General features: G+C 45.9%; 1 protein-coding gene across 1 annotated transcript; it reads left to right on the forward strand.

Annotated features, from left to right (window-relative positions):
- Positions 1-979: 979 nt before the first annotated feature.
- Positions 980-27,935, forward strand: LOC143768070 (uncharacterized). The gene is made up of 7 exons (XM_077256750.1): positions 980-1,262; positions 3,400-3,540; positions 3,670-3,840; positions 3,924-4,047; positions 4,131-4,228; positions 4,427-4,517; positions 26,274-27,935. Exons 2-7 carry the CDS (start codon positions 3,463-3,465, stop codon positions 27,563-27,565), a joined length of 1,854 nt encoding a protein of 617 aa, XP_077112865.1. The 5' UTR covers positions 980-1,262; positions 3,400-3,462; the 3' UTR covers positions 27,566-27,935.

The raw sequence follows: 27,935 nt of genomic DNA on the forward strand, positions 1-27,935 counted from the left end.
CCAGCCACAAGTACAAAAGGAGTCCAGGCATCCCAAAAACAAGTGGAAATCCCCATTGCAGGTCAATTTGGGAGCCTTCCACTATGTGCTGGGTTTCTCGTACCTGTGGTTTGCTGGTAAAGTACTTTCTCTCTCCTGTCCTGGGACAGAACATGCATGGCAGGCAGCTTGAGCTGTTCTCTTCGGGGTCTCTGACACAGTAACTCCAGGCTCTATCTGCTGCTGTGCCTCAGAAATGGTTTGGGCATTATACCTATAGTCCTCTGCCCTCCGGCTCTGCTGTGGATCTTACAACTATCCACAACCTCGGACTGCCGGTGCCCGGTTTCTGCGCTCCGGTTCTTAGAGGCCTAATCGTCGCCTCCTTGAGCCCTCAATTTCTCCTCTGCTCCTTTCCTGTCTCCTCCAGACTGAACTGGTCTCCTGGGACCAACTGTCTAGCTCCTCCTCCAAACCAGGATCTTTATCCAGGGAATCCTGGCCTGGATTCAGAAGGTGTTGGTTATGTGGTTTACCTGTCAAAGGAACTCCTCTTGTTTCCAGGCATAGCACTACCCTCCCCGAGAGTAAGGCAGCACTACTGTGGTACCCCAACACCTGGGGTGCCACATACACCTCACACACCCACGGCTCCGCTCAGTACACCTCATACACACGGCTCCACTCCGTTCCCCCCCCCCCCCCGGACACACACTGCTCTGCTCTATACACCTCGTATATATACGGCTCAGCACCGTACACCTCGTATACACATGGCTCCGCTCCGTACACCTCGTACACATGCGGCTCTGCAACATACACACCATAAAACCCTCCTGACCCCACACATAAACTTCCGCTCATCCAGCACCATGACAACCAGCACAGAAGAGTCCTGCATACACTGAGGGCCCTGATCATGTGACCCTTGACTCCTCCCCTAGTGTGACCTCATCACAGGTCCTGTGCTCACAAAACAGCCATTGTGGAGTGCGGCTCTGCGGGTGGAGGTCAGTGCTGGAGGCTCCATTATTCTCTGTGGAGTGCGGCTCTGCGGGTGGAGGTCGGTGCTGGAGGCTGCATTATTCTCTATGTGGAGTGCGGCTCTGTGGGTGGAGGTCGGTGCTGGAGGCTCCATTATTCTCTATGTGGAGTGCGGCTCTGCGGGTGGAGGTCGGTGCTGGAGGCTCCATTATTCTCTATGTGGAGTGCGGCTCTGCGGGTGGAGGTCGGTGCTGGAGGCTCCATTATTCTCTATGTGGAGTGCGGCTCTGCGGGTGGAGGTAGGTGCTGGAGGCTCCATTATTCTCTATGTGGAGTGCGGCTCTGCGGGTGGAGGTCGGTGCTGGAGGCTCCATTATTCTCTATGTGGAGTGCGGCTCTGCGGGTGGAGGTAGGTGCTGGAGGCCCCATTATTCTCTATGGGGAGTGCGGCTCTGTGGGTGGAGGTCGGTGCTGGAGGCTCCATTATTCTCTATGTGGAGTGCGGCTCTGCGGGTGGAGGTCGGTGCTGGAGGCTCCATTATTCTCTATGTGGAGTGCGGCTCTGCGGGTGGAGGTCGGTGCTGGAGGCCCCATTATTCTCTATGTGGAGTGCGGCTCTGCGGGTGGAGGTCGGTGCTGGAGGCTCCATTATTCTCTATGTGGAGTGCGGCTCTGCGGGTGGAGGTCGGTGCTGGAGGCCCCATTATTCTCTATGTGGAGTGCGGCTCTGCGGGTGCAGGTCGGTGCTGGAGGCTCCATTATTCTCTGTGGAGTGCGGCTCTGCGGGTGGAAGTATGTGGTGATTCTCCATTATTGGGTGAGGACATTAACCCCTTCAATACTGATTGGGGTCTCTGTGTGGTGTGAACAGTGATGTTACAGCTGTTATAGCTGGTTCCCAAGTTTAATTCTGCCACTTTGCCTGGCTCTTTTCGATTGCATTGGTGCGTTGGCAATCGGGGTAATATTTTGGGGAATTTATGTCAGCTGGCATCAATCCTAGGGGTTAGTGTTGGAGAGACATCTGTCAGACACCCCCATTACTAATCCAGTAAGCTGAAAGAAAAAAACACTCAGAAAAATATTTCATTTTTAAAAAACACCTCCGCTACCCCCTAGTTCACCAAATTATTGAAAAAAAAATTAAAAAGCCATGCTGGTTTTCAGGAGTTCACGAAATCCAACATAGTCCAAAAATGTCAACCTGAAAAACCTGTAAAGAGCGAATTAAATGAATATAGACAAGAGAAAATCTTTTGTTCACCATCATAGTACAACCTATGGAGCCTTGTTCTGAGATCGAAGCATCATAGGTCACTATGGTTCTCACAGTACAGCCATTCCCCCACACAGTATAATGTTCCAACAATACCTCCATCCCCCATACACTGTATATGTGTGACGCTAGTCACTCCTCATGGACAACCCGCAAGGCTGGATGATCAAAAGGTCCAAGATCAGGAGAGTACGTCATAGACAGGTCATAAAAAAAAAAAATCGTCAGTTCAGTGTCCAGTGGTCAAAATACCAGTAAGATAGCGGATGAAGCATAGGGTTAAAACGCACAGATTCAGAGCACGGTCCCAGGTCAGGCAGCAACAGAATAGAGCACAGTGAAACAAGGCAAACATACACCAGTGAGCAAGAAGCTACAATTTGCACTAGTCTGAGGCAGAGAGCTGGCTAAATATCGAGGTAATTATCTGAACCACCATCAGTACATGAATACATGAACAGACCCACCATCAGTACTTGACTACACCACCATAACCATCATCATTAAATTGATACATCACCAGAACCTCAATCAGTACTTGACTACGTCACCAGAACCACCACAGGTTTATGAATACATGACCCGAACCAAGAGTACTTGAATACAAGAACTAAGCTTAGTATAACAAATAAATGTAATATCATTTCAGCACCATAAACCATTGTATCGCATGAATTTACAACCTTACAACTCCCAGTGTGTTCTTAAAAATGGTAAGGAGATACATGGAGTTGTTTTTAACAGCCATCATCACACTGTGGACCATACAATGATCATTTACATCCAGGTATCTTATGGATTACATCTTCTCTGGTCGCCTTTCTTTCCATCTACATCTTGTCTAGATGACATGATGACTTTTCACAGTCACAGCTGGTCTCTGCAGACCTCCATCTTCTCCAGTCTTTTGCAGCACATCCTGCTCAGTCCCAACAAACTTATGATTTCTACAGCCAATAAGTTGCTGATGCAATGGCCAACTTAGCCAGTGATTGGGAACATGGAGGAGATGTCTTAGTCAGCAATTCAACTTGTGTTCCAGTCCATACAAGACTAGAGAATACGACATCTACACGTTCTATCTCCTGATATGTTTCCCCTTTTTGTCACTCTTTATGATGTTACATTGGCTCACTTTCTTCCTATTCATTTCCCTACAGTGTCAGATCCTCTCAGTGGACATCTTGTATACTGAGACAATTTTTCTAAATTAATCATCAAGGATGGATATGGACAGGGACCAGATGGGCGAGAGAATATTACACCTCACCCTAGAGATCCTCTTCCGTCTTACTGGAGAGGTGAGAGATTGTGATGACGTCACATTACATCATTCCTATCTATGGGAATAACAGATGGACAGAACTGGAGAGGTGAGGACTCTGGCAATGTCTGTAGTGAGATTTATTCATGTGTCTCTCCATAACCAGGATTACACAGTAGTGAAGAAGACCTCTAGTGAGCGCTGTCAGGACCCTGTGTCTGAGGAATGGGGAAGACCCCTGATCACATGGCCTCCACCTCACCTGATACATGAGGACATCAATGACCAGAAGATCCTAGAACTCACCTACAAGATGGTTGAGCTGCTGACTGGAGAGGTGACACTGCTGGGAATGCTGGGACATTATACAGTAATGCTATGAAGGGATCGGGGGGATGACGATATCATTGTATGTGTCAGGTTCCTATAAGGTGTCAGGATGTCTCCGTCTATTTCTCCATGGAGGAGTGGGAGTATTTAGAAGGACACAGAGACCTTTACAAGGATGTCATGATGGAGGTTCCCCAGCCCCTCACATCTCCAGGTAATAGACTGGACTAAATACACACAGTTTATAATTATCTGTATGTAAAGAATGAATTCAGTCCCTGTATGTGTTTCCTCCAGATCTATCCAGTAAGAGGACAACACCAGAGAGATGTCCCCGTCCTCTTCTTCCAGAGGACTGTAAACAGGAAGATCCCAATGTTCCTCAGGATCATCAGGTAGATGGAGAGAAGGTGTCATGAGATCTCCCCTATGATGTGTAGATGGCTGTGAAGGTCTTGTGCTCAGTCTTGTTTTATCCCCCAGTATTATATGTTTTATACTTGTGTAATGAGAACGGTGGAGATGGCAGGATTAGAGCTCTTCATAGATGTGACTTCTCCATCTGTCTGTGACTTTTACAATATTTGTTTCAGGGTGAAGATCTGACCCATATTAATACTACAGAGATATGTGTGAGGGATGATGAGCGGTGTAAAGAGGAGATTCCTTCATATGACTACCCAGGTGAGTAGTGACCACTAAATACAGAGAAGTCACAGATTCCTCTCAGTCACCGGCTGTGGCTACTTTATCAGTTGTCTAGTTCTTTTAAATCATTTAGTTTTTATTAAAGCATATGACACGCCAGTACACAGTCTGACACAATTTCCAGACAGGTACAATGAATACAAATCTAATTAATACATTTTCATTTTATGAAAACGGGACCCTTACCCCATAGCCAGACCCCCCCCCCTCCCACCCCCAATCCCGTTATCCTATAAAACCATCTGACCATGGGCAACAGCACAGACGTATCCGAGTTAATAGACCGGAAAGAGCCTCAAATTTATTAATACTGTTCATAACGGCCGCCAGAGACTCCTGCTCATCTTCCAAGATCAGTAACACGTCGTCCGTGTACAGGGCAATCTTTTCTTCATAGTTTCTGTATCGAAATCCCTTTATGTCCCTATCCCTCCGTATCACCTCCACCAAGGGCTCAACAGCAATTGCAAACAGCAGAGGAGACAAAGGGCACCCCTGCCGGGTTCCCCTATATAAATGGAAATCCCCTGACAAGAGCCCATTTACCCTTATCCTGGCTCTTGGAGACGCATATAACAATTGCACCCAACTTATAAATCTCTCGCCAAAACCCATAGCCTTCATGACCGCCCACAAATACCGCCACTCCGCACTATCAAATGCCTTGGCGGCATCTAAAGATCCCACCACCCTCCGACCCATATTGTCCGCCTTTACGTGCATATTGAGAAACAATTGTCTAAGGTTACATGTAGTAGAACTATTTGGGCATAAATCCGGATTGGTCCCGATGTATTAGTGTCGTTATCACCTTGTTAAGACGATTAGCCAATATCTTGGCCAAGATTTTAATATCTATCGTTAATAACGAAATAGGGAGAATCCGGATCCTTACCCTGTTTCAGCAACACTACAATTATTGCCTCACGCATGGACCGCGGCAACTCCCCCTCCACCAGACCAGCACCATACACCTCCAACAATGCGTGAAGCAATACCTCTTTATATTTTTTATACACCTCCCCTGGAATCCCATCCACCCCTGGGGCTTTATCATTGGGCATAGAGGCCAATGCGGCGTCAAGCTCCTCCAAATTAGACGGCTCCTCAAGAAGACCCCGATCTGCCTCAGAGAGTCTGGGGAGCTGTACCTCTGCCAAGAAACCATCCACCTCCTCCATCGTTGGCTGTACCCGAGTAATACTCCGTCGTCATCTCCAAAATTGCTTTGCAACCAGTATGGTCCTTCCCATACCTTCCCTTCAAAGCAACTATATGTGTGGAGACTCTCAGAGCCCCCACTATTCTAGAAAGCAGATGGCCCGCCTTGTCCCCCTCCTCAAAATATCTAGCAGTTTGAAACATTCTCCTACTTTCCGCCTTTTTCATTGCCATCTGACATACTCTATTCTGCATTTACACTGGACCTGTGGACCCGTGGAAGTGCTTATTGCGCGAAACGGCCGTCGTCTGTTGTGAATTTGGATTCTGGGCTCCCCCGGTGGCCGCTTGTGGAATTGGACTTGTCATCCTCTTTCCTGTTTCACCTGGTTCCATCAGTAGTGGGTGTCGCTATTTAAGCTCATTTCTCTGGTGGTTTCTTGCCGGTCAACAATGTTATCTGATGCCTCTCAGTGCTTGTTCCTGCTTCTAGACAACTACTAGATAAGTTGGACTTTTGTCCATGTTTTGTTTTGCCTATTTGTTCCAGTTCACAGCTGAAGTTTTGTTACTGTGTCTGGAAAGCTCTCGTTGATCAGGGATTGCTACTCTGGCGTTATGAGTTAATGCCAGAGTTTAAGGTAATCTCTGGATGGTGTTTTGTTAGTGTTTTTCTGCTGACCATGAAAGTATACTATCTGTCTTCTGCTATCTAGTAAGCGGACCTCAAATTTGCTAAGACTATTTTCCTGCTGCGTTTGTTGTTTCATCTGAACTCACCGTCATTATATGTGGGGGGCTACTGTCTTCTTTGGAATATTTCTCTAGAGGTGAGCCAGGCCTTATATTTCCCTCTGCTAGCTATTTAGGTCTTAGGCCAGAGCTGGGCATCTAGCGATAAATAGGAAATGCTACCTGGCTATTTCTAGTTGCGCGGCAGGCTTAGTTCATGGTCAGTATAGTTCCATCTTCCGAGAGCTTGTCCCTCTATAGGCTTGCTATGATCTCTGCCTGCAGAGATCATGACAGTTTGACCGGCCCATAAAGTGTTAAAGACCCAGGTTGAGAAAGGAGAGTTATAAGAAGTCTGCTGGAATTTTTTTTTTTTTTTTTTTTTTTTTTCCTCCAGTCTGCCTTGCTGCAGTCTTTTTTCTCTCTCTCCTCCTAATCTCTGTATGCTCTGTGTGCACCTGACAATAATGGATCTCCAGAGTGTAACTGCGGGTTTGAATAATCTCATCACGAAAGTACAAAATTTACAAGATTTTGTGGTACATGCTCCGGTATCTGAGCCGAGAATTCCTTTGCCGGAGTTCTTCACAGGGAATAGAGCTAGCTTCCAGAATTTCCGAAATAATTGTAAGCTTTATTTGTCCCTGAAGTCTCGTTCAGCTGGAGACCCTGCTCAGCAGGTTAGGATTGTGATTTCCTTGCTCAGGGGTGACCCTCAAGATTGGGCCTTCTCATTGCCAGCAGGGGATCCTGCGTTACGCGATGTGGATGCGTTTTTTCTGGCCTTGGGCTTGCTTTATGAGGAACCTCATTTGGAACTTCAGGCAGAAAAAACTTTGATGGCACTATCTCAGGGGCAAGACGAAGCTGAAGTTTTCTGCCAAAAATTCCGTAAATGGTCTGTGCTTACTCAGTGGAATGAGTGCGCCTTGGCGGCAACTTTCAGAGAGGGTCTCTCTGATGCCGTTAAGGATGTTATGGTGGGGTTCCCTTTGCCTGCAGGTCTGAATGAGTCCATGACAATGGCTATTCAGATTGATAGGCGTCTGCGGGAGCGCAAACCGGTGCACCATCTGGCGGTGTCTATGGAAAAGACGCCAGAAAGTATGCAGTGTGATAGAATTCTGTCCAGGAGCGAGCGACAGAATTTTAGACGGAAGAATGGATTGTGTTTCTATTGTGGGGATTCTGCTCATGTTATATCAGCATGCTCTAGGCGTACAAAGAAGCTTGATAAGTCTGTTTCCATTGGCACCATTCAGTCTAAGTTTATTTTGTCTGTAACCCTGATTTGCTCTTTGTCATCCATTGCCACGGACGCCTATGTTGACTCTGGCGCCGCTCTGAGTCTTATGGATTGGTCCTTTGCCAATCGTTGTGGTTTTGATTTAGAGCCTTTGGAGACTCTTATTCCTCTGAAGGGGATTGACTCCACCCCATTGGCTAATAATAAACCACAATACTGGACACAAGTAACCATGCGTATCAATCCGGATCACCAGGAGATTATTCGTTTCCTGGTGCTGTATAATTTACATGACGATTTGGTACTGGGATTGCCATGGTTGCAGTCTCACAACCCAGTCTTGGACTGGAGAGCAATGTCTGTGTTGAGCTGGGGATGTAAGGGTATTCATGGGGACGTACCTTTGGTTTCTATTTCGTCGTCCATTCCCTCTGAAGTCCCTGAGTTCCTCTCTGATTATCAAGACGTCTTTGACGAACCCAAGCTTGGGTCGTTACCTCCGCACCGTGAGTGCGATTGTGCCATAGATTTGATACCGGGTTGTAAATATCCAAAGGGTCGTTTGTTTAATTTGTCTGTGCCGGAACATGCTGCTATGCGGGAATATATAAAGGAGTCTTTGGAAAAGGGACATATTCGTCCATCTTCTTCTCCCTTGGGAGCTGGGTTTTTCTTTGTCTCAAAAAAAGACGGCTCTTTGAGACCATGTATTGATTATCGGCTTCTGAATAAGATCACTGTTAAGTATCAATACCCATTGCCATTGCTTACTGATTTGTTTGCTCGTATAGAGGGTGCTAAGTGGTTCTCTAAGATTGATCTTCGTGGGGCGTATAATTTGGTGCGGATCAGGCAGGGGGATGAGTGGAAGACCGCATTTAATACGCCCGAGGGCCACTTTGAGTATTTGGTCATGCCTTTTGGTCTTTCTAATGCCCCTTCAGTTTTCCAGTCTTTTATGCATGATATTTTCCGCGATTTTCTGGATAAATTTATGATAATATATCTGGATGATATTCTGATTTTTTCTGATGACTGGGACTCTCATGTCCAGCAGGTCAGGAGAGTTTTTCAGGTTCTGCGGTCTAATTCTTTATGTGTGAAGGGGTCTAAGTGCGTTTTTGGGGTCCAGAAAATTTCCTTTTTGGGGTATATTTTTTCTCCCTCTTCCATTGAGATGGATCCCGTCAAGGTGCAAGCTATTTGTGACTGGACTCAGCCCTCCTCTCTTAAGGGTCTTCAGAGATTTTTGGGCTTTGCCAACTTTTACCGCCGATTTATTGCTGGTTTTTCGGATGTCGTTAAACCACTGACTGATTTGACCAGACAAGGCGCTGATGTTGCTAATTGGTCCCCTCATGCTGTAGAGGCCTTTCAGGAGCTTAAGCGCCGTTTTGCCTCTGCCCCTGTGTTGCGTCAGCCTGATGTGAATCTGCCTTTTCAGGTTGAGGTTGACGCTTCGGAGATCGGAGCTGGGGCAGTGTTGTCGCAGAAAGGTTCCGACTGCTCCGTCATTAGGCCTTGTGCCTTCTTTTCTCGCAAATTTTCGCCCGCAGAGCGGAATTATGATGTTGGGAATCGGGAGCTTTTGGCCATGAAGTGGGCGTTTGAGGAGTGGCGCCATTGGCTCGAGGGGGCTAGGCATCAGGTGGTGGTATTGACTGACCACAAAAATTTGATTTATCTTGAGACTGCCAGACGCCTGAATCCTAGACAGGCGCGCTGGTCTTTATTTTTTTTCTCGCTTTAATTTTGTGGTGTCATACCTACCGGGTTCTAAGAATGTTAAGGCAGATGCCCTTTCTAGGAGTTTTGACCCGGACTCTCCTGGTAATTCTGAACCCACAGGTATCCTTAGGGAGGGAGTAATTTTGTCGGCCGTTTCTCCTGATCTGCGGCGGTCCTTGCAAGAGTTTCAGGCGGATAGACCGGATCGTTGTCCGCCTGATAGACTGTTTGTTCCGGATGATTGGACCAGCAGAGTCATCTCTGAGGTACATTCTTCTGCATTGGCAGGTCATCCCGGAATTTTTGGTACCAGGGATTTGGTGGCAAGATCCTTCTGGTGGCCTTCCCTGTCACGAGATGTGCGAGTCTTTGTGCAGTCATGTGACGTTTGTGCTCGGGCCAAGTCTTGTAGTTCTCGGGCTAGCGGACTGCTGTTGCCCTTGCCTATTCCTAAGAGGCCTTGGACACACATCTCGATGGATTTTATTTCAGATCTGCCTGTTTCCCAGAAGATGTCTGTCATCTGGGTGGTCTGTGACCGTTTCTCTAAAATGGTCCATTTGGTTCCTCTGCCCAAGTTGCCTTCTTCTTCTGAGTTGGTTCCTCTGTTTTTTCAGAATGTTGTCCGATTGCACGGTATTCCTGAGAATATTGTTTCTGACAGAGGTACCCAATTTGTGTCTAGATTTTGGCGGGCATTCTGTGCTAGGATGGGCATAGATTTGTCTTTTTCATCTGCTTTTCACCCTCAGACTAATGGCCAGACCGAGCGGACTAATCAGACCCTTGAGACATATCTGAGGTGTTTTGTCTCTGCTGACCAGGATGATTGGGTTGCTTTTTTGCCATTGGCAGAGTTCGCCCTCAATAATCGGGCCAGTTCTTCCACCTTGGTGTCCCCGTTTTTCTGTAATTCGGGGTTTCACCCTCGATTTTCCTCCGGTCAGGTGGAATCCTCGGATTGTCCTGGAGTGGATGCGGTGGTGGAGAGATTGCATCACATCTGGGGGCAGGTTATGGACAATTTGAAGTTGTCCCAGGAGAAGACTCAGCGTTTTGCCAACCGTCATCGTCGTGTTGGTTCTCGGCTTTGTGTTGGAGATTTAGTGTGGTTGTCTTCTCGTTTTGTCCCTATGAGGGTCTCTTCTCCTAAGTTTAAACCTCGGTTCATCGGCCCTTATAGAATATTGGAGATTCTTAATCCTGTTTCTTTCCGTTTGGACCTCCCTGCGTCCTTTTCCATTCATAACGTTTTTCATCGGTCGTTATTGCGCAGGTATGAGGTACCTGTTGTACCTTCAGTTGAGCCTCCTGCTCCGGTGTTGGTTGAGGGTGAGTTGGAGTACGTTGTGGAGAAAATTTTGGACTCTCGTGTTTCCAGACGGAAACTCCAGTATCTGGTCAACTGGAAGGGTTACGGCCAGGAGGATAATTCTTGGGTCAATGCATCTGATGTTCATGCTTCTGATCTTGTTCGTGCCTTCCATAGGGCTCATCCTGGTCGCCCTGGTGGATCTGGTGAGGGTTCGGTGCCCCCTCCTTGAGGGGGGGGTACTGTTGTGAATTTGGATTCTGGGCTCCCCCGGTGGCCGCTTGTGGAATTGGACTTGTCATCCTCTTTCCTGTTTCACCTGGTTCCATCAGTAGTGGGTGTCGCTATTTAAGCTCATTTCTCTGGTGGTTTCTTGCCGGTCAACAATGTTATCTGATGCCTCTCAGTGCTTGTTCCTGCTTCTAGACAACTACTAGATAAGTTGGACTTTTGTCCATGTTTTGTTTTGCCTATTTGTTCCAGTTCACAGCTGAAGTTTTGTTACTGTGTCTGGAAAGCTCTCGTTGATCAGGGATTGCTACTCTGGCGTTATGAGTTAATGCCAGAGTTTAAGGTAATCTCTGGATGGTGTTTTGTTAGTGTTTTTCTGCTGACCATGAAAGTATACTATCTGTCTTCTGCTATCTAGTAAGCGGACCTCAAATTTGCTAAGACTATTTTCCTGCTGCGTTTGTTGTTTCATCTGAACTCACCGTCATTATATGTGGGGGGCTACTGTCTTCTTTGGAATATTTCTCTAGAGGTGAGCCAGGCCTTATATTTCCCTCTGCTAGCTATTTAGGTCTTAGGCCAGAGCTGGGCATCTAGCGATAAATAGGAAATGCTACCTGGCTATTTCTAGTTGCGCGGCAGGCTTAGTTCATGGTCAGTATAGTTCCATCTTCCGAGAGCTTGTCCCTCTATAGGCTTGCTATGATCTCTGCCTGCAGAGATCATGACAGTCGTCCTGTTTCATTTGCCTGCATAATCTGCACTTGTTTACCCGCAATACCTTGTCCATGATTTTTATAATGCAATAAAGGGCTAAGGTTGTTTTTTCACCAACATTTGGAGTGCTGCTGCTGTTTTTCTTGCTTCTTTATACTCTATTCTGCGCCACCTTCAACCTTCCCTGTGCTTCCTGCCCGTTTCTACCTTGACTCGGGATATCTCTTTAACGCAGAGCCCTCTGAAATAAGCCTTCATAGCTTCCCATACCGTCAATACCGAAGCCGTCCCAGCATTAATTTTAAAATATTCCTTAATGTCTCCCACTATATGTCCATCCAAGTCAATAAGATGTAGCCAAAACGGGTTCAGCCTCCACATGCACACCTAGCAGGCAAGGATCCCACTCCCTCAAGTATCACACTCATGGGGGAATGATCCGATATTGTTCTAGCCATATATGTTACCTCCCCAACAAGGCCCAACATCGGTATATTGCCCAAGGCCAGATCTATTCTTGACAAAGAAGCGAAGGAGGACGAAAAACAGGAATATTTGTACACCCCAGGATGAGAAATCCTCCATAAATCATGCAGAGCGGTCTCCCTCAAGACGGCACCATATGGTGTACAGTTACCACCCGACTTCAGCGTCTCTCATCTCCCCCTATCCCAATGTGTGTCCGGAATATTGTTAAAGTCCCCTATTATCAAAAACGGTATCCCCGGTGTCTCCTCCATTATCTCCAGAACTGTCAATCACCTTTCCACAATATGGTGGTGGAAAATAAATTCAAACCAGCCACATCAGACATACGAATCTACCCGACTGATCTATAACCACTTTGTGATACTCAAAAGGAACCCCAGCACAGATGAGGATGCTGACCCCCCTAGAGTATGCTGATTATGTGGCATGGTATCCCACCTGTACCCATCTTTTAGTCAGAAAATGCGTTCTCTCCTTCACCTTATGAGTCTCCTGCAGACAGATCACTGACGTCTTGGCATCATTCAGAAATTTAAACACATCTTGCTGCTTAACTCCAGACGCCAAACCCCTAACGTTCCAACTCACAATTCTCATTCTTCCAGACATCTTCCCTCCACAGAACACTTTATGCTGCATTTTTTCATCCAGTTGCAGCCGAAGTCACAACCACAGTAACCATGGTAATGTACAGCATGCAAATATTTCCCCCCAACCCCTCCCCCCAAACAACAGAAAACACACCTAACAGATCCCCATCCCATCCTTCCGTCCCCTCCTAACACGGAGGAGAGTGCATTTTATCCGGAACAGTCTGCTAACCCCGTCCAGCAGTCCTGCAACTTTTCCCAAACTATTGGGACTCTCCCATGACGTGGATTGCAGCCTATTTAAATTTTGAAAAATTAGTCGTGTAGTTTGGTCGTATCACGATCGTGTGATCACCATTTTGCCTCTAGAGTAGAACCTTCTCCTCCATCCGAAAATGTTGAAATGATTTTGTGAATGTGTGAAAGCTAGTGTTGAGCATTCCGATACTGCAAATATCGGGTATCGTCCGGTATTCGCTGTATCGGAATTCCGATACCGAGTTCCAATATTTTTGCGATATCGGAATCGGAAGTTCCCACAGTGCAAAAATGCACTATAAGGTGTGAGGGCGGAGACTGCGTGTCTCTGTGCGGGCGGGGTCTGTGCGGGACCGTGGGTGGTCTGTGCGGGCCTGCCGGGGGGGTCTGTACGGCCTCTCTGGGGTCTGTGCGGCTTGCCGGGGGGGTCTGTGCGGCTTACCGGGGGGTCTGTACGGCCTGCCGGGGGATCTATACGGCCTGCCGGGGGGGGGGTCTGTACGGCCTGCCGGGGGGGGTCTGTACGGCCTGCCGGGGGGGGGTCTGTACGGCCTGCCGGGGGGGGGTCTGTACAGCCTGCCGGGGGGGTCTGTACGGCCTGCCGGGGGTCTTTGTGTCTGTGCAGGCATCGTCCGATGGGACTACAAGTCCCATCGGGCTCTGCCTGCTACAATGACAGTGATTGACACATTAGCCAATGATGGGACAGTAGTAGTCCCATCATCCGGCTAATGTGTTGAATGTAAAAAAAAAAAAAAAAACTACATACATGCTACATACATACATGCTATATACATACATACATGCTATATACATACATACATACATACATACATACATGCTACATACAGTACATTCATACATTACATACATATAGACATACAGTACATTAAACATAGATTACATACTCACCATTACTTGTCACTTTGTTCCCTGAAGCCAGTGTCAACCTGTAAAAAATATGAAAAAAAACAAACAACCAATATACTCGCTGTCCGCAGAAATCCACGAGAGTCCCACGACGATCTCCCGTGGAGAACGGCAGCAACAGCTGTTGCAACTGCTCTCTAGGGGCCCCAGGAACACAATCCTTCCGCCACTGTATTCCTCTGCCGCTGTAAAAAAAAAAAAAAAAAGTCCCTAGTCTCACTTTATGGCATTGCTTTATGAGAAATTTTCCCACGCAGCTTTTTGCCATAAAGTAAGACTTTGAACTTTAGTAACCTCAGTGATACACTGCAGGAGCCATTGTCTCCTGTCAGTGTGTCACTGAGGGTCCTATAGAGCGGTGACATCACCCGATGTCACTGTTCTATAGGGGAGATCGTCGTGGGACACTTGTTATTAATTGGACTACGGCGGATAGGTAGTATACGGTTTATTATATATATGTACTGTATGTATGTAGTATGTATGTAGTATGTATGCAGTATGTAGCATGTATGTAGCATGTATGTAGCATGTATGTAGCATGTATGTAGCATGTATGTAGCATGTATGTAGCATGTATGTAGCATGTATGTAGCATGTATGTAGCATGTATGTAGCATGTATGTAGCATGTATGTAGCATGTATGTAGCATGTATGTAGCATGTATGTAGCATGTATGTAGCATGTATGTAGCATGTATGTAGCATGTATGTAGCATGTATGTAGCATGTATGTAGCATGTATGTAGCATGTATGTAGCATGTATGTAGCATGTATGTAGCATGTATGTAGCATGTATGTAGCATGTATGTAGCATGTATGTAGCATGTATGTAGCATGTATGTAGCATGTATGTAGCATGTATGTAGCATGTATGTAGCATGTATGTAGCATGTATGTAGCATGTATGTAGCATGTATGTAGCATGTATGTAGCATGTATGTAGCATGTATGTAGCATGTATGTAGCATGTATGTAGCATGTATGTAGCATGTATGTAGCATGTATGTAGCATGTATGTAGCATGTATGTAGCATGTATGTAGCATGTATGTAGCATGTATGTAGCATGTATGTAGCATGTACGTAGCATTTTGGTTTTTTTTTTACATTCAACACATTAGCCGGATGATGGGACTACTACTGTCCCATCATTGGCTAATGTGTCAATCACTGTCAGTGTAGCAGGCATAGCCCGATGGGACTTGTAGTCCCATCGGATGATGCCTGCACACCGCACAGAGCCCCAGCACACCGCACAGAGACCCCCCCCACGCCGCACAGTGACCCCCCATGTCGTATAGAGCCCGGGCAGCCCGCATACAGAGCCCCGGCAGGCACCTACAGACCCCGCCCGCACACACAGACACTCAGTTTCCGCCCACACTCTTCCCCCCCCCTCCGGAACAGGATGTGGCAGGACAGAAAGGGCTTATTTACGTTCTGATATTTGTGTCCCATTGACTTGTATTGGTATCGGGTATCGGTATCGGCGATATCCGATATGTTTTGGATATCGGCCGATCCAATCCGATACCGATACTTTTGAATATCGGAAGGTATCGCTCAACACTAGTGAAAGCCCTTTCCTATTGAACTTACAACCTGGAGGATCCACCTACTTCCTGGGATTAGGAGACGTTGACCGTTACCTGCCCAGATCTGTAAACTACAAAGCCAAATAACAGTGTACATAGAACGTGCTGACAAGTTAGAAAATCACTTGAAGAAAAATATTATGATGATCTTCTAAGAGAAAGCGGAGGGTAATGATGCTGTTGGTTTCCTAGAATCCCGATTAGGTATGAGCGACCGTGCTCTATGATACTCGGATATCACTTGATTATCTGGGTGCTCGGATGTGCTTGTTACTCGGCAAACATTAGCCGGTGCTCGATTTCAAACTCTATTCCCCACCCCGTGTGTGTGGCACCTGTTACACAGCCAACAAGCATGTGGGGATTGCCTGCGGGTCACTGTAATGCTGTAGCCATCTTAGTAGTGGCATTACTCTCATTCCTTGCTGTGTGACATCAGGGGGTTGTTAAAATGGTAGACTGCGTCAGGCTCGGCACAGTGACACCATTGCAGAGCTCTGTGACAGTTGTTATTGGAGGGAGAGAGTGCTTGTCCAGGCATGTGAGTGCGCAGTACAACAACTCTGAGTCCTGTAGTGTAGATACTGGTGCTGAAGCTGAACCATCATACTAACAGCCCTTCTAAGGGCTAATCTTCTGCTTTGAAGTTTGTATCAGATACAGCTCTGGCAAAAATTAAGAGACCACTTCAAAATTTTCAGTTTGTCTGATTTTTCTCTTTATAGGTGCAGTACAGACCAAAAGTTTGGACACACCTTCTCGTTTAAAGATTTTTCTGTGTTTTCATGACTATGAAAATTGTACATTCACACTGAAGGCATCAGAACTATGAATTAACACATGTGGAATTATATACTTAACAAAAAAGTGTGAAACAACTGAAAATGTCTTATATTGTAGGTTCTTCAAAGTAGCCACCTTTTGCTTTGATGACTGCCTTGCACACTCTTGGTATTCTCTTGATGAGCTTCAAGAAGTAGTCACCGGGAATGGTTTTCATTTCACAGGTGTGCTCTGTCAGGTTTAATAAGTGGGATTTCTTGCCTTATAAATGGAGTTGGGACCATTAGGTTGTGTTGTGTTGTGCAGAAGTCTGGTGGATACACAGCTGATAGTCCTACTGAATAGACTGTTAGCTGCTTTTTCTTGCCATAATACAAATTCTAAGTAAAGAAAAATGAGTGGCCATCATTAGTTTAAGAAATGAAGGTCAGTCAGTCCGAAAAATTGGGCAAAATTTGAAAGTATCCCCAAGTGCAATGGCAAAAACCATCAAGCGCTACAAAGAAACTGGCTCACATGAGGACTGCCCCAGGAAAGGAAGAGCAAGAGTCACCTCTGCTTCTGAGGATGTTTATCCGAGCCACCAGCTTCAGAAATCGCAGGTTAACAGCAGCTCAGATTAGAGACCAGGTCAATTCCACACAGAGTTCTAGCAGCAGACACATCTCTACAGCAACTGTTAAGAGAAGACTTTGTGCAGCAGGCCTTCATGGAAAATAGCTGCTAGGAAACCACTGCTAAGGACAGGCAACAAGCAGAAGAGACTTGTTTGGGCTAAAGAACACAAACAATGGACATTAGACCAGTGGAAATCTGTGCTTTGGTCTGATGAGTAAAAATTTGAGATCTTTGGTTCCAACCACCATGTCTTTGTGCGATGCAGAAAAGGTGAACAGATGGACTCTACATGCCTGGTTCCCACTGTGAAGCATGGAGGAGATGTGATGGTTTGGGGGTACTTTACTGGTGACACTGTTGGGGATTTATTCAAAATTGAAGGCATACTGAACCAGCATGGCTACCACAGCATCTTGCAGCGGCATACTATTCTATCTGGTTTGCGTTTAGTTGGGCCATCATTTATTTTTCAACAGGACAATGACCCCAAACACACCTCCAGGCTGTGTACAGGCTATTTGACCAAGAAGGAGAGTGATGGGGTGCTACGCCAGATGACCTGGCCTCCACAGCCACCAGACCTGAACCCAATCGAGATGGTTTGGTGTGAGCTGGACCGCAGAGTGAAGGCAAAAGGGCCAACAAGTGCTAAGCATCTCTGGGAACTCCTTCAAGATTGTTGGAAGACCATTCCCGGTGACTACCTCTTGAAGCTCATCAAGAGAATGCCAAGAGTGTGCAAAGCAGTCATCAAAGCAAAAGGTGGCTACTTTGAAGAACCTAGAATATAAGACATAATTTCAGTTGTTTCACGCTTTTTTGTTAAGTATATAATTCCACATGTGTTAATTCATAGTTTTGATGCCTTCAGTGTGAATGTACAATTTTCATAGCCATGAAAATTCAGAAAAATCTTTAACCCCTTCACCCCCGGAGCTTTTTCCGTTTTTCCGTTTTCGTTTTTCGCTCCCCTCCTTCCCAGAGCCATAACTTTTTTATTTTTCTGTCAATTTGGCCATGTGAGGGCTTATTTTTTGCGGGACGAGTTGTACTTTTGAACGACATCATTGGTTTTACCATGTCGTGTACTAGAAAACGGGAAAAAAATTCCAAGTGCAGTGAAATTGCAAAAAAAGTGCAATCCCACACTTGTTTTTTGCTTGCCTATTTTGCTAGGTTCACTAAATGCTAAAACTGACCTGCCATTATGATTCTCCAGGTCAGTACGAGTTCATAGACACCTAACATGACTAGGTTCTTTTTTACCTAAGTGGTGAAAAAAAATTCCAAACTTTGCAAAAAAATAAATAAATAAAATTGCGCCATTTTCCGATACCCGTAGCGTCTCCATTTTTCGTGATCTGGGGTCGGGTGAGGGCTTATTTTTTGCGTGCCGAGCTGGCATTTTTAATGATAGCATTTTGGTGCAGATACGTTCTTTTGATCGCCCGTTATTGCATTTTAATGCAATGTCGTGGCGACCAAAAAAACGTAAATCTGGCGTTTCGATTTTTTTTTTCATTACGCCGTTTAGCGATCAGGTTAATGCTTTTTTTTTATTGATAGATCGGGCGATTCTGAACGCGGCGATACCAAATATGTGTAGGTTGGGTTTTTTTTTTTATTGATTTATTTTGATTGGGGCGAAAGGGGGGTGATTTAAACTTTTATATTTTTTTTATTTTTTTCACATTTTTTTTTACTTTTTTTTTTAACTTTTACCATGCTTCTATAGCCTCCATGGGAGGCTAGAAGCAGGCACAGCCCGATCGGCTCTGCTACATAACAGCGATCATCAGATCGCTGTTATGTAGCTAAAATGCAGGTGTGCTGTGAGCGCCGACCACAGGGGGGCGCTCACAGCCACCGGCGATCAGTAACCATAGAGGTCTCCAGGACCTCTATGGTTACAATGTACAAGCATCGCCGACCTCCGATCATGTGACGGGGGTCGGCGATGCGCTCATATCCGGCCGCACGGCCGGATGCGGTAGTTAAATGCCGCTGTCTGAGTTTGACAGCGGCATTTAACTAGTTAATAGCGGCGGGTGATCGCGATTTCACCCGCCGCTATTGCGCGCACATGTCAGCTGTAAAAAACAGCTGACATGTCGCGACTTTGATGTGCGCTCACCGCCGGAGCGCACATCAAAGCGGGGGTCCCGACATGTGACGTACTATTCCGTCACATGTCGGGAAGGGGTTAAATGAGGTGGTGTCCAAACTTTTGGTCTGTACTGTATATTTTTGAGTAAAATGTACATTGTTGTTTTATTCTATAAACTACTGACATGTCTCTGAAGTTCAAAGCTAAAAATTTTGTATTTATTTGCAGCAAATGAGAAATCGTCAAAATAATAAAAAAGAAACAGTGCTTTCAGTCCTCAAATGTTGCAAAGAAAACAAGTTCTTATTCATTTAGAAACAACAATACTCAAGTTTCAACTAGAGAAGAGTTCAGAAATCATTATTTGGTGGAATAACCAAACAATGAATTTTAATCACAGCTTTCATGCGTCTTGGCATGCTTTCCACCAGTCTTTCACACTGCTTTTGGATGACCTTATGCCACTCCTGGCACAATAATTTAAGTAGTTGATGGCTTGTTACTATCCATCTTCCTCTTCATTACATTCCAGAGGATTTAAATGGGGTTCAGGTCTGGAGAGTGGGCTGGCCATGACAGGGTCTTGATGTGATGCTCCTTCATCCACACATTAATTGACCTTGCTGTGGGGCAAGGGGCATTGTTTTGCTGGAAAAAGCAGTCCTCAGAGTTGGGAAACATTGCCTGAGCTGAAGGAAGCAAGTGTTTTTCAAGGATAACCTTGTATGTGGCTTGAATCATACGTCCTTCGCAAACATTACCCTGCCCAATTCCAGACTTGCAGAAGCATCCCCAGATCATCACCGATCCTCCACAAAATTTCACAGTGGGTGCAAGACTCTGTGGCTTGTACGCCTCTCCAGCTCTCCGTCTAACCATTAGACGACCAGGTGTTGGGCAAAGCTGAAAATTAGACTCATCAGAGAAGATAACCTTACTCCAGTCCTCTGTGGTCCAATACTTATGGTCTTTGGCAAACTTCAGCCTGGCTCTCCTTTGCTTCTCATTGATGAAAGGCTTTTTTCTATATTTACATGACTTGAAGCCTGCCTTTAGAAGCCTGTTACGAAATTACTTTAGGGCTATTCCTAGCACTTATTTTGCAGTTCAACTTGTCCTATTGCAACAGGATTGTGAAGACCACAGCAGTGTTTTTTTTTTTTATACTTTCCCTTGTTAAATAAGATTTGGTTCAGCTTGACAAGCCAGCTGGTATGTCACTCTCCATAAGGAGAAACGAACGTTACTTACCCCTTAGACCCCAGTCCAGAGCCTCTCACTTAGCCAAATCAGTTCTCATGCTTCGCACTGACGAGGGCCAACAGCCCGAAACACCATGTCTGCGAATTGAGATACTGATTTGGCTTTTATCCTAAGTCATATTGCACGACTCGTTAAAGGGTTGATTGTGACTTGTAGGATCGCTACTTCCAACAGGTGGTGCTATAGAGTTTAAGTCCTCTTTTTCTCAGAAGAGGCAATTTGAATATAGAGTACAGCAATACATTTTAAAAATATTTGAATGAGGCTCGCCACTTGTTGTCTCTCAGTGGTTTATGGATTACCTTCCTTATGTTTTCCTTGCTTTGCACTTTCTGCAAAGCCTTTATGACTGTAGAAGTACATCAATTACTACTACAAAATATTTACTAAAAAAAAATAAAAAATAAATTCTGGATTCAATTATTCAAATACAGTGGAACACCTCTTTTGTTACATTACGGTGGTATATAACTACAAAAAGCATTGAAAACTATTTCTGGATTCAAAGGGAACCTGTCACCTCCCCCCAGGCGTTTGAAACTAAAAGAGCCACCTTGTGCAGCACTAATGCTGCATTCTGACAAGGTGGCTCTTTTATTTATTGGTGCTGTAACTGCAGAAATAATCCGTTTTGTAATTTGTCCTAAATACCTTTCTTCAGTCCTGGAGGCAGGCCTTTCCCCCACTGCTGCAGTCGCCACACAGCCGTCACTCAAGTCTTCTGGGCGCCAGACGCCGCCTCCTCAGCGCTGTTTTGAAATCAGCCGGCGCCTGCGCTCTTTTGTCTTGCCTTGGGCAGGCGCAGTGAGTGCTCCCGTCCTCTGTCCTCATATGCAGTCTAGCTGACTGCGCCTGTGTGGACGCCCTGCCTTTGTCCGGATTCAATTAGTCATCCATAAAGCATTAGGTGTTTTCTGTTACATTTCTATGGTATATAAAACTGCAAAGAAAGTTCCAAAACTTTCTATGGATTCAAAGATTCATTCATAACCTGTAAAACGAGGTTCTTGTAACATGTTGGTATGTAACGCTGTAAAAAAGAAATTTGAGGATTCAATTAGTCATCTATACAAGTTTAATGTGCTTTTTGTAATATTACGGTGTTTTAAAATAAAAATAAACACTTGGACTGGTACAATTACCCAAATATGTTTACTCCAAAACAGCTTTACAAATTTGGTTGTTCCAAAACTGACTATTGTCATATATACTATAGAACTAGGTTTGTGAGACATTTCCTTAGTTAGAAATACATTTTTTAAATTATTGCCTGCTATAGGTGTACACATTTGGTCCGTCGCTGCTCAGTCCCCAGCCGCCACTATTTGTACCCCTATTTGGAGTCCCCGTGTTATACCAGCATGTGTCCACTGTTCACACATGTGACCTTATTAGCATGGTGTCACACTCGCTCCCAGACTGGTTGGCGCGGGCATGAGGGGTTGTGGCCCCACTGGACCACAGACCAGACTACCCTGAAAGGGGCGTAACTAAGTAGCTTCCAAGTTCTTCGCTGGAGCCTCTGATGGTGAGGTCAGACTTGTGTAGCAGGAAGCTACCGGGGTACCACTCCAGGGTGGTGTCTGGCTGTGGCTGCTGATCCCACCGGGGAACGGAACATAAACAGTCAAGCGGGCACGGCTGGGACACAGGCAGGCTTACTGGTACAACAGAGACACTGGCAGGCGGGCACGTCTGGCTTTCTGGCAGGCAGGTACGGGTGGCTCTCTGGCAGGACAGGCGGACAAGGCTAGTACACTGGAAGAACCGGTAGTGACCGGTCTGCAGGCAGGTATGTAAAACAGGTAAGAACCTGTTCAGACAGGAGGACTAATGAATAGGTAGAGAAAGACCACAAGAGCGGATGCAAAGCGGAAGCACAAGAGCTAGAGCCAAGAACAGAAAAGCAGGAGGCGGAGCCAAGCACAGAAACGCAGGAGGCGGAGCCAAGCACAAACGCAGGAGGTGGAACCAAGCTCAGAAACGCAGGAGGTTGAGCCAACAGCGGGAGCAGTAGAACCGCAAGGAGCAGAGCCAGGTAGAACCACAAGGAGCGGAGCAAGGTAGAACCACAAGAAGCAGAGCCGCAGAGCGAGAGCTGAGCGGACCCGCAGAGCAGGGCCACAGAGTGCAGAGCTGAGAGCAGAGCAAAGTCAGAGTGCAGAGCAAGACACAGCGTGCAGACCCGAGAGCAAAACCACAGAGTGCAGAGCAAGGTCACCGAATGCAGAGCAAAGCAAGGTCGCAGGGAGTGGAGCCAAAAGCAGAGCAAAGCTAGATACAGAGAGCAGAGTACAAGACACAAGATACAAGACACAGAGTATGCACAGCAGAGAAAGCAAACCAAGACAGGGATATAAACGGACACAGGAACATGTCCTGTTCGTGACTTTGTCTTAAGGTACCGTCACATTAAGCGACGCTGCAGCGATAGCGACAACGATGCCGATCGCTGCAGCGTCGCTGTTTGATCGCTGGGGAGCTGTCACACAGACCGCTCTCCAGCGACCAACGATGCCGAGGTCCCCGGGTAACCAGGGTAAACATCGGGTTGCTAAGCGCAGGGCCGCGCTTAGTAACCCGATGTTTACCCTGGTTACCAACGTAAAAGTAAAAAAAACAAACAGTACATGCTCACCTGCGCGTCTCCCAGCCTCTGCTTCCTGACACTGACTGAGCTCCGGCCCTAACAGCACAGCGGTGACGTCACCGCTGTGCTTTCACTTTCACTTTAGGGCCGGATCTCAGTCAGAGCAGGAAGCGGACGCTGGGAGACGCGCAGGTGAGCATGTACTGTTTGTTTTTTTTACTTTTACGCTGGTAACCAGGGTAAACATCGGGTTACTAAGCGCGGCCCTGCGCTTAGTAACCCGATGTTTACCCTGGTTACCAGTGTAAAACATCGCTGGTATCGTTGCTTTTGGTGTCAAACACAACGATACACGGCGATCGGACGACCAAATAAAGTTCTGGACTTTATTCAGCGACCAGCGACATCACAGCAGGATCCTGATCGCTGCTGCGTGTCAAACTAAACGATATCGCTAGCCAGGACGCTGCAACGTCACGGATCGCTAGCGATATCGTTTAGTGTGACGGTACCTTTAGTCTAGTCAAGGCACAGAGACATGGACACAAGCCAGGGTACGACCCCCCCTGGGTGGCAGACATAGGCCAGGGTACGAAGCCCCGCTGGGTGGCTACACAAGGACACAAACGGAACACAGATAAAGGACTGCAAATTGCAGCCCTAAGAGACAGGAAACAGACAAGACCTGGCAGCTCAGTAGCAAATGCTAACTGAGGGAAATAGTTTGCTCAGGCATCCTCCAATGGGTGAGGATGCCTTAAGTATCAGAGGCCTCAAGGCTATTGGCCAGGGACACCTTAGGGAGGTGCACACAGTCTCAATAAGAATCCGGAGTTGCTGGCGCTGCCCCCCTATGCACACAGACAGGAACTGTACACAGAGTAGGAGGCCATGGAGCACATAGTATGGAGCCGGCAGCAGACAGATCTCACAGCATGGCACTGGGTGAGCGAGTTGATGTAACAGGCAGGTGGGGAATGGAAGGCCATGCAGTGATGCCGGCAGAGTTGTTACACATGGTTACTGTGATTGTCCACTTAACGACCAACACATGGACAATCACTTGTGCTCAGGGTGCTACATTTCCCTGATGGCGCACTGAGTGAATATTGTAGAGGCTGGGCCCAAGTCCCACCCTGGCATGGTACATGTGCTACAGATACAGATGATTGCTGGCCCTACTTCTATCAGGATTTCCTCCACTTCCTACTTCAGTTCCTGCAGCCCCTACTGCTCATCTATCATCGTTGATTTGCTATCTCAGAGTACGTTCTCCACATCAGCCTGAAGCTGGTATCTCTGCAGCACTGCCTTAGCACAGCGGAAACAGACTCTGCTGAAGCTAATTTGACTAGGAGACAAACCGCACACCGCTGCAGAGTTATTGAAAGGAATAACAGACCAGACAGCTCTGTGGCTCTCTCCGCAGACCCTACAACCTGCTATGGTGATGTGTGATAATGGGTGTAACCTGGTGGAGATTCTGAAGTTTGGCAAGCTCACACATGTACCATGCTTGTGTAAGGTGACTGAGAGAGGAAGTTGTGGGCAAGTTGCTGCCTATGCACATTCTGGCACCTCCCAGTACCGGAGTGCTGCTGTGTGTGGGGTGCATCACACTTACTTGTGGCCCATAGGCCTCCACTGACTATATGTTCCTATCTTCCAGAACTTCCACAGCAAACAATCCAGGGGACACTGAACTTGTTAAATCAGTCAGACTTTTACTTGATGACAGCTTTTGGTCATTACAATCAGGGATATAGGATAGGGCCCAACGGGTTAAGGTTGTCATGGTTTACTGGGTTCTCGGGTCAGGTAGTTGCAGGGTTAACTCAGATGGCATCTTTCTGGGTCTGGTAGGCTTTTTATAGCCTCACTATGAGACCAATCTTTGTCGGTTATACTCTGACCCTTGGCCGAAAATAATATTCTCAGACATGGGAGGAGAGAGGCTGCACCACTCAGGGTGTGGGAGTAGGTGTGTGAGGTAGCAGCCTAGGAGATATAAGGCAGATAAGATTTGGACCTGTGATCCAGCAGCGCCTCCCTTTAGTCACATGCTACATAACACGGTAATTGCAACCTATCTATACCCTATCCTTGTACTACACTCCTGACTGTAAATATTTGCTCTTGTATGTATAGCTGTATTTTCTAGTGCGCTTCTTCGGTGAATAAATATAAAATTAATCTTGGGCTGCTCTTTTATCTCGCTCCACGAATCTCCACGTCCGCACGTTCCATTGGTTATATTATACGCTACCCCAGGGTTGGTTCCCGACCCGATCTAAGCCTGCTGTCGGACGGGGCTTATTTTAAATGAGGAAGTGGTGGCAGAATACCATATTGTTTTAGTGAGGAACGCTGGCAGTGATGGCCGGGAGGTTTAGACATGTATCCCCAGCCTGAACTGGTGATATATATATTCCCCCTCATTGGGAGCGCCTCACTATCTCGTACCTATAAGGGAAGCCTTTCCGGTGACTATTTGCCCTCAGTGTAGTTCCCTGACTTGAGGCAAGTGGTGGCACCAGAGAGCCGACCCCTTCTGGGCCCTTCTCTCCCCTCAAAATAGATTGGGGGCGCTGTTCATGGTCACCTGGCAGCTCAAAAGATGGCTACTACTAACAGGATTGGTGCTATCTACTCCGTTTTCCATATCCCAGGGATTCCCTTGCTCTTCGTATCCAAGGAAATTGCCTTGCTCATCATCCTTTAAAGGATATACATGGATTTGGACTTACACAGAGACCCCTAGGCTTGTGCCACGTTGTTACCTGCTGTTCTGTTGCATGAGATGGGAAGAAGAATATTCAGGTTGCCGGGTCAGAACCAGGAAGGCAGAGAAAATACCTAATCAGAAGATGCAAGAGTAGTCAGTAAACGGGTCAGGGTCACAACAGGTAATTAATACAGAAGCCAGGAGCTGAGCACAGAGGACTGAACCAGAGGAGAATAAGCACCTGGCACCTTCCAGCAGCGCTGATATTGCTGGATTGGTTTATTGAAGCCATGTTGCTTTTCAAAAGACTTTGAGCCACTAATAATGTGGAAACCTGTTTTTCCACTGACCGATGATGGACCCGAGTGAGGACTTTATTTCAGATGACTAGAGTTTTTATTGGTATTATTTTTGCCTGCAATACAGTTTGGTGGCTTTTTATTCGATATTTGGGAAGCAGAGTGAACAAACAGTGGAGCACCATGATCTACTCGTGCATCTTATGAGGTTTTCTATAAGCCTGTGAGCTGTCATTGTCTTGGTAAATCAATATGTTACATAAACTGTCTGTAAAATAGCAAGTTAACTAGAAATGTTGAAACATATAAGTCAAGGATATTTTATTCAAAATTTGTTTGATTTTATTCTTGGCAGATGACTGTACCAGGAGACCAGAAGGACAGCTGACATCTTCAATTTTTAAATCAGATGATCTAGAGATTCCACAGGATACAATTAAAGTAAATGCCATTACTCCAGATACACCAACATCCCTTCACAGCGATGATCTCTCATCTGATCCTTTCAAACAGGTCCTGTCTTCTGATTCATTACAGACTACTAAGGAAAATCAAAGTCACAAAATAAGCATTCAAAAACCAACTGGTCATAAAGCAAAAAAATCATTTTCAAGTTTAGAATATGGAGAGAGTTTTCCTTTCAAAAAATCCTTTGTTAAACAACAAAAAATTGACACAGTAGAGAATAACTATTCTTGTTCCAAGTGTGGGAAATGTTTTAATGAGAAATCACATCTGGTTTGTTGCCAGCGAACTCACACAGAAGAGAAGCGATTTTCTTGTTCAGAATGTGGGAAATGTTTTACAGAGAAATCAAGTCTTCTCAAACATCAGAGAATTCACACAGGGGAGAAGCCTTTTTCATGTTCAGAATGTGGGAAATGTTTTAAAACTACAACACATCTTATCACACATCAGCTAACTCACACAGGGGAGAAGCCTTTTTCATGTTCAGAATGTGGGAAATGTTTTAACCGTAAATCGCATCTTGATAGACACCAAAGAATTCACACAGGGGAGAAGCCTTTTTCATGTTCAGAATGTGGGAATTGTTTTAAAACTACAACACATCTTATCACACATCTGCTAACTCACACAGGGGAGAAGCCTTTTACATGTTCAGAATGTGGGAAATGTTTTAACCGTGAATCGCATCTTGATAGACACCAAAGAATTCACACAGGGGAGAAGCCTTTTTCATGTTCAGAATGTGGGAAATGTTTTAACCTTAAAACGATTCTTGATGGACACCAAAGAACTCACACAGGGGAGAAGCCATTTTCATGTTCAGAATGTGGGAAATGTTTTACAGAGAAATCAAGTCTTCTCAAACATCAGCGAACTCACACAGGGGAGAAGCCTTTTTCATGTTCAGAATGTGGGAAATGTTTTAACCGTAAATCGCATCTTGATGGACATCAAAGAACTCACACAGGGGAGAAGCCTTTTTCATGTTCAGAATGTGGGAAATGTTTTCCAGATAAATCGCGTCTTCTCAAACATCAGAAATCTCACACAGGGAAGAAGTCTTTTTCATGTTCAGAATGTGGGAAATGTTTTGTAAATAAATCATTTCTTCTTGGTCACCAAAGCACCCACACAGAGGAGAAGACTTTTTATGTTCAGAATGTGGTTAATGTTTTGTGAAGAAAATATCTCTTCTTAGTCACAATAAAAGTCTCATAGGGAAGAATCCTTTTTTATATCTCCATCTCACAAATGGCTCCATATTTGCTCCGTATTTGATGCAGGTAAAATCTGCACCTGAGGTCACTGGCTGGTCACCTGCATTTTTTACCTACGTTTTTACATGTGTTTTTGATGGATTTTTTAATTGCATGCGTTTTTTTGTGTAATTTGGAATAAAGCTAATTGAAAGTTGGCTTCTAGGAAGGAAAAAAAGTGATTTCCTGTTTGCAGATATATTGGGATATGTTCCCACGGTCAGTATACGCTGCGGGTTGGAACCTGCATCATCCGCAGTGTCCAACCAGCAGCATCCAGCTGTTAGGCTACG

Source organism: Ranitomeya variabilis, chromosome 4 (genome assembly GCF_051348905.1).
Source record: "Ranitomeya variabilis isolate aRanVar5 chromosome 4, aRanVar5.hap1, whole genome shotgun sequence".
Lineage (NCBI taxonomy): Eukaryota > Metazoa > Chordata > Amphibia > Anura > Dendrobatidae > Ranitomeya > Ranitomeya variabilis.

Excerpts from the sequence above, each read along its gene's own strand:
- LOC143768070 (XM_077256750.1), top strand. The coding sequence starts at position 3,463 with ATGGATATGGACAGGGACCAGATGGGCGAGAGAATATTACACCTCACC. Across the intron at positions 4,048-4,130 it reads CCAGCCCCTCACATCTCCAG|ATCTATCCAGTAAGAGGACA; the intron begins GTAATAGACTGG and ends TGTTTCCTCCAG. Across the intron at positions 4,518-26,273 it reads TCCTTCATATGACTACCCAG|ATGACTGTACCAGGAGACCA; the intron begins GTGAGTAGTGAC and ends TATTCTTGGCAG.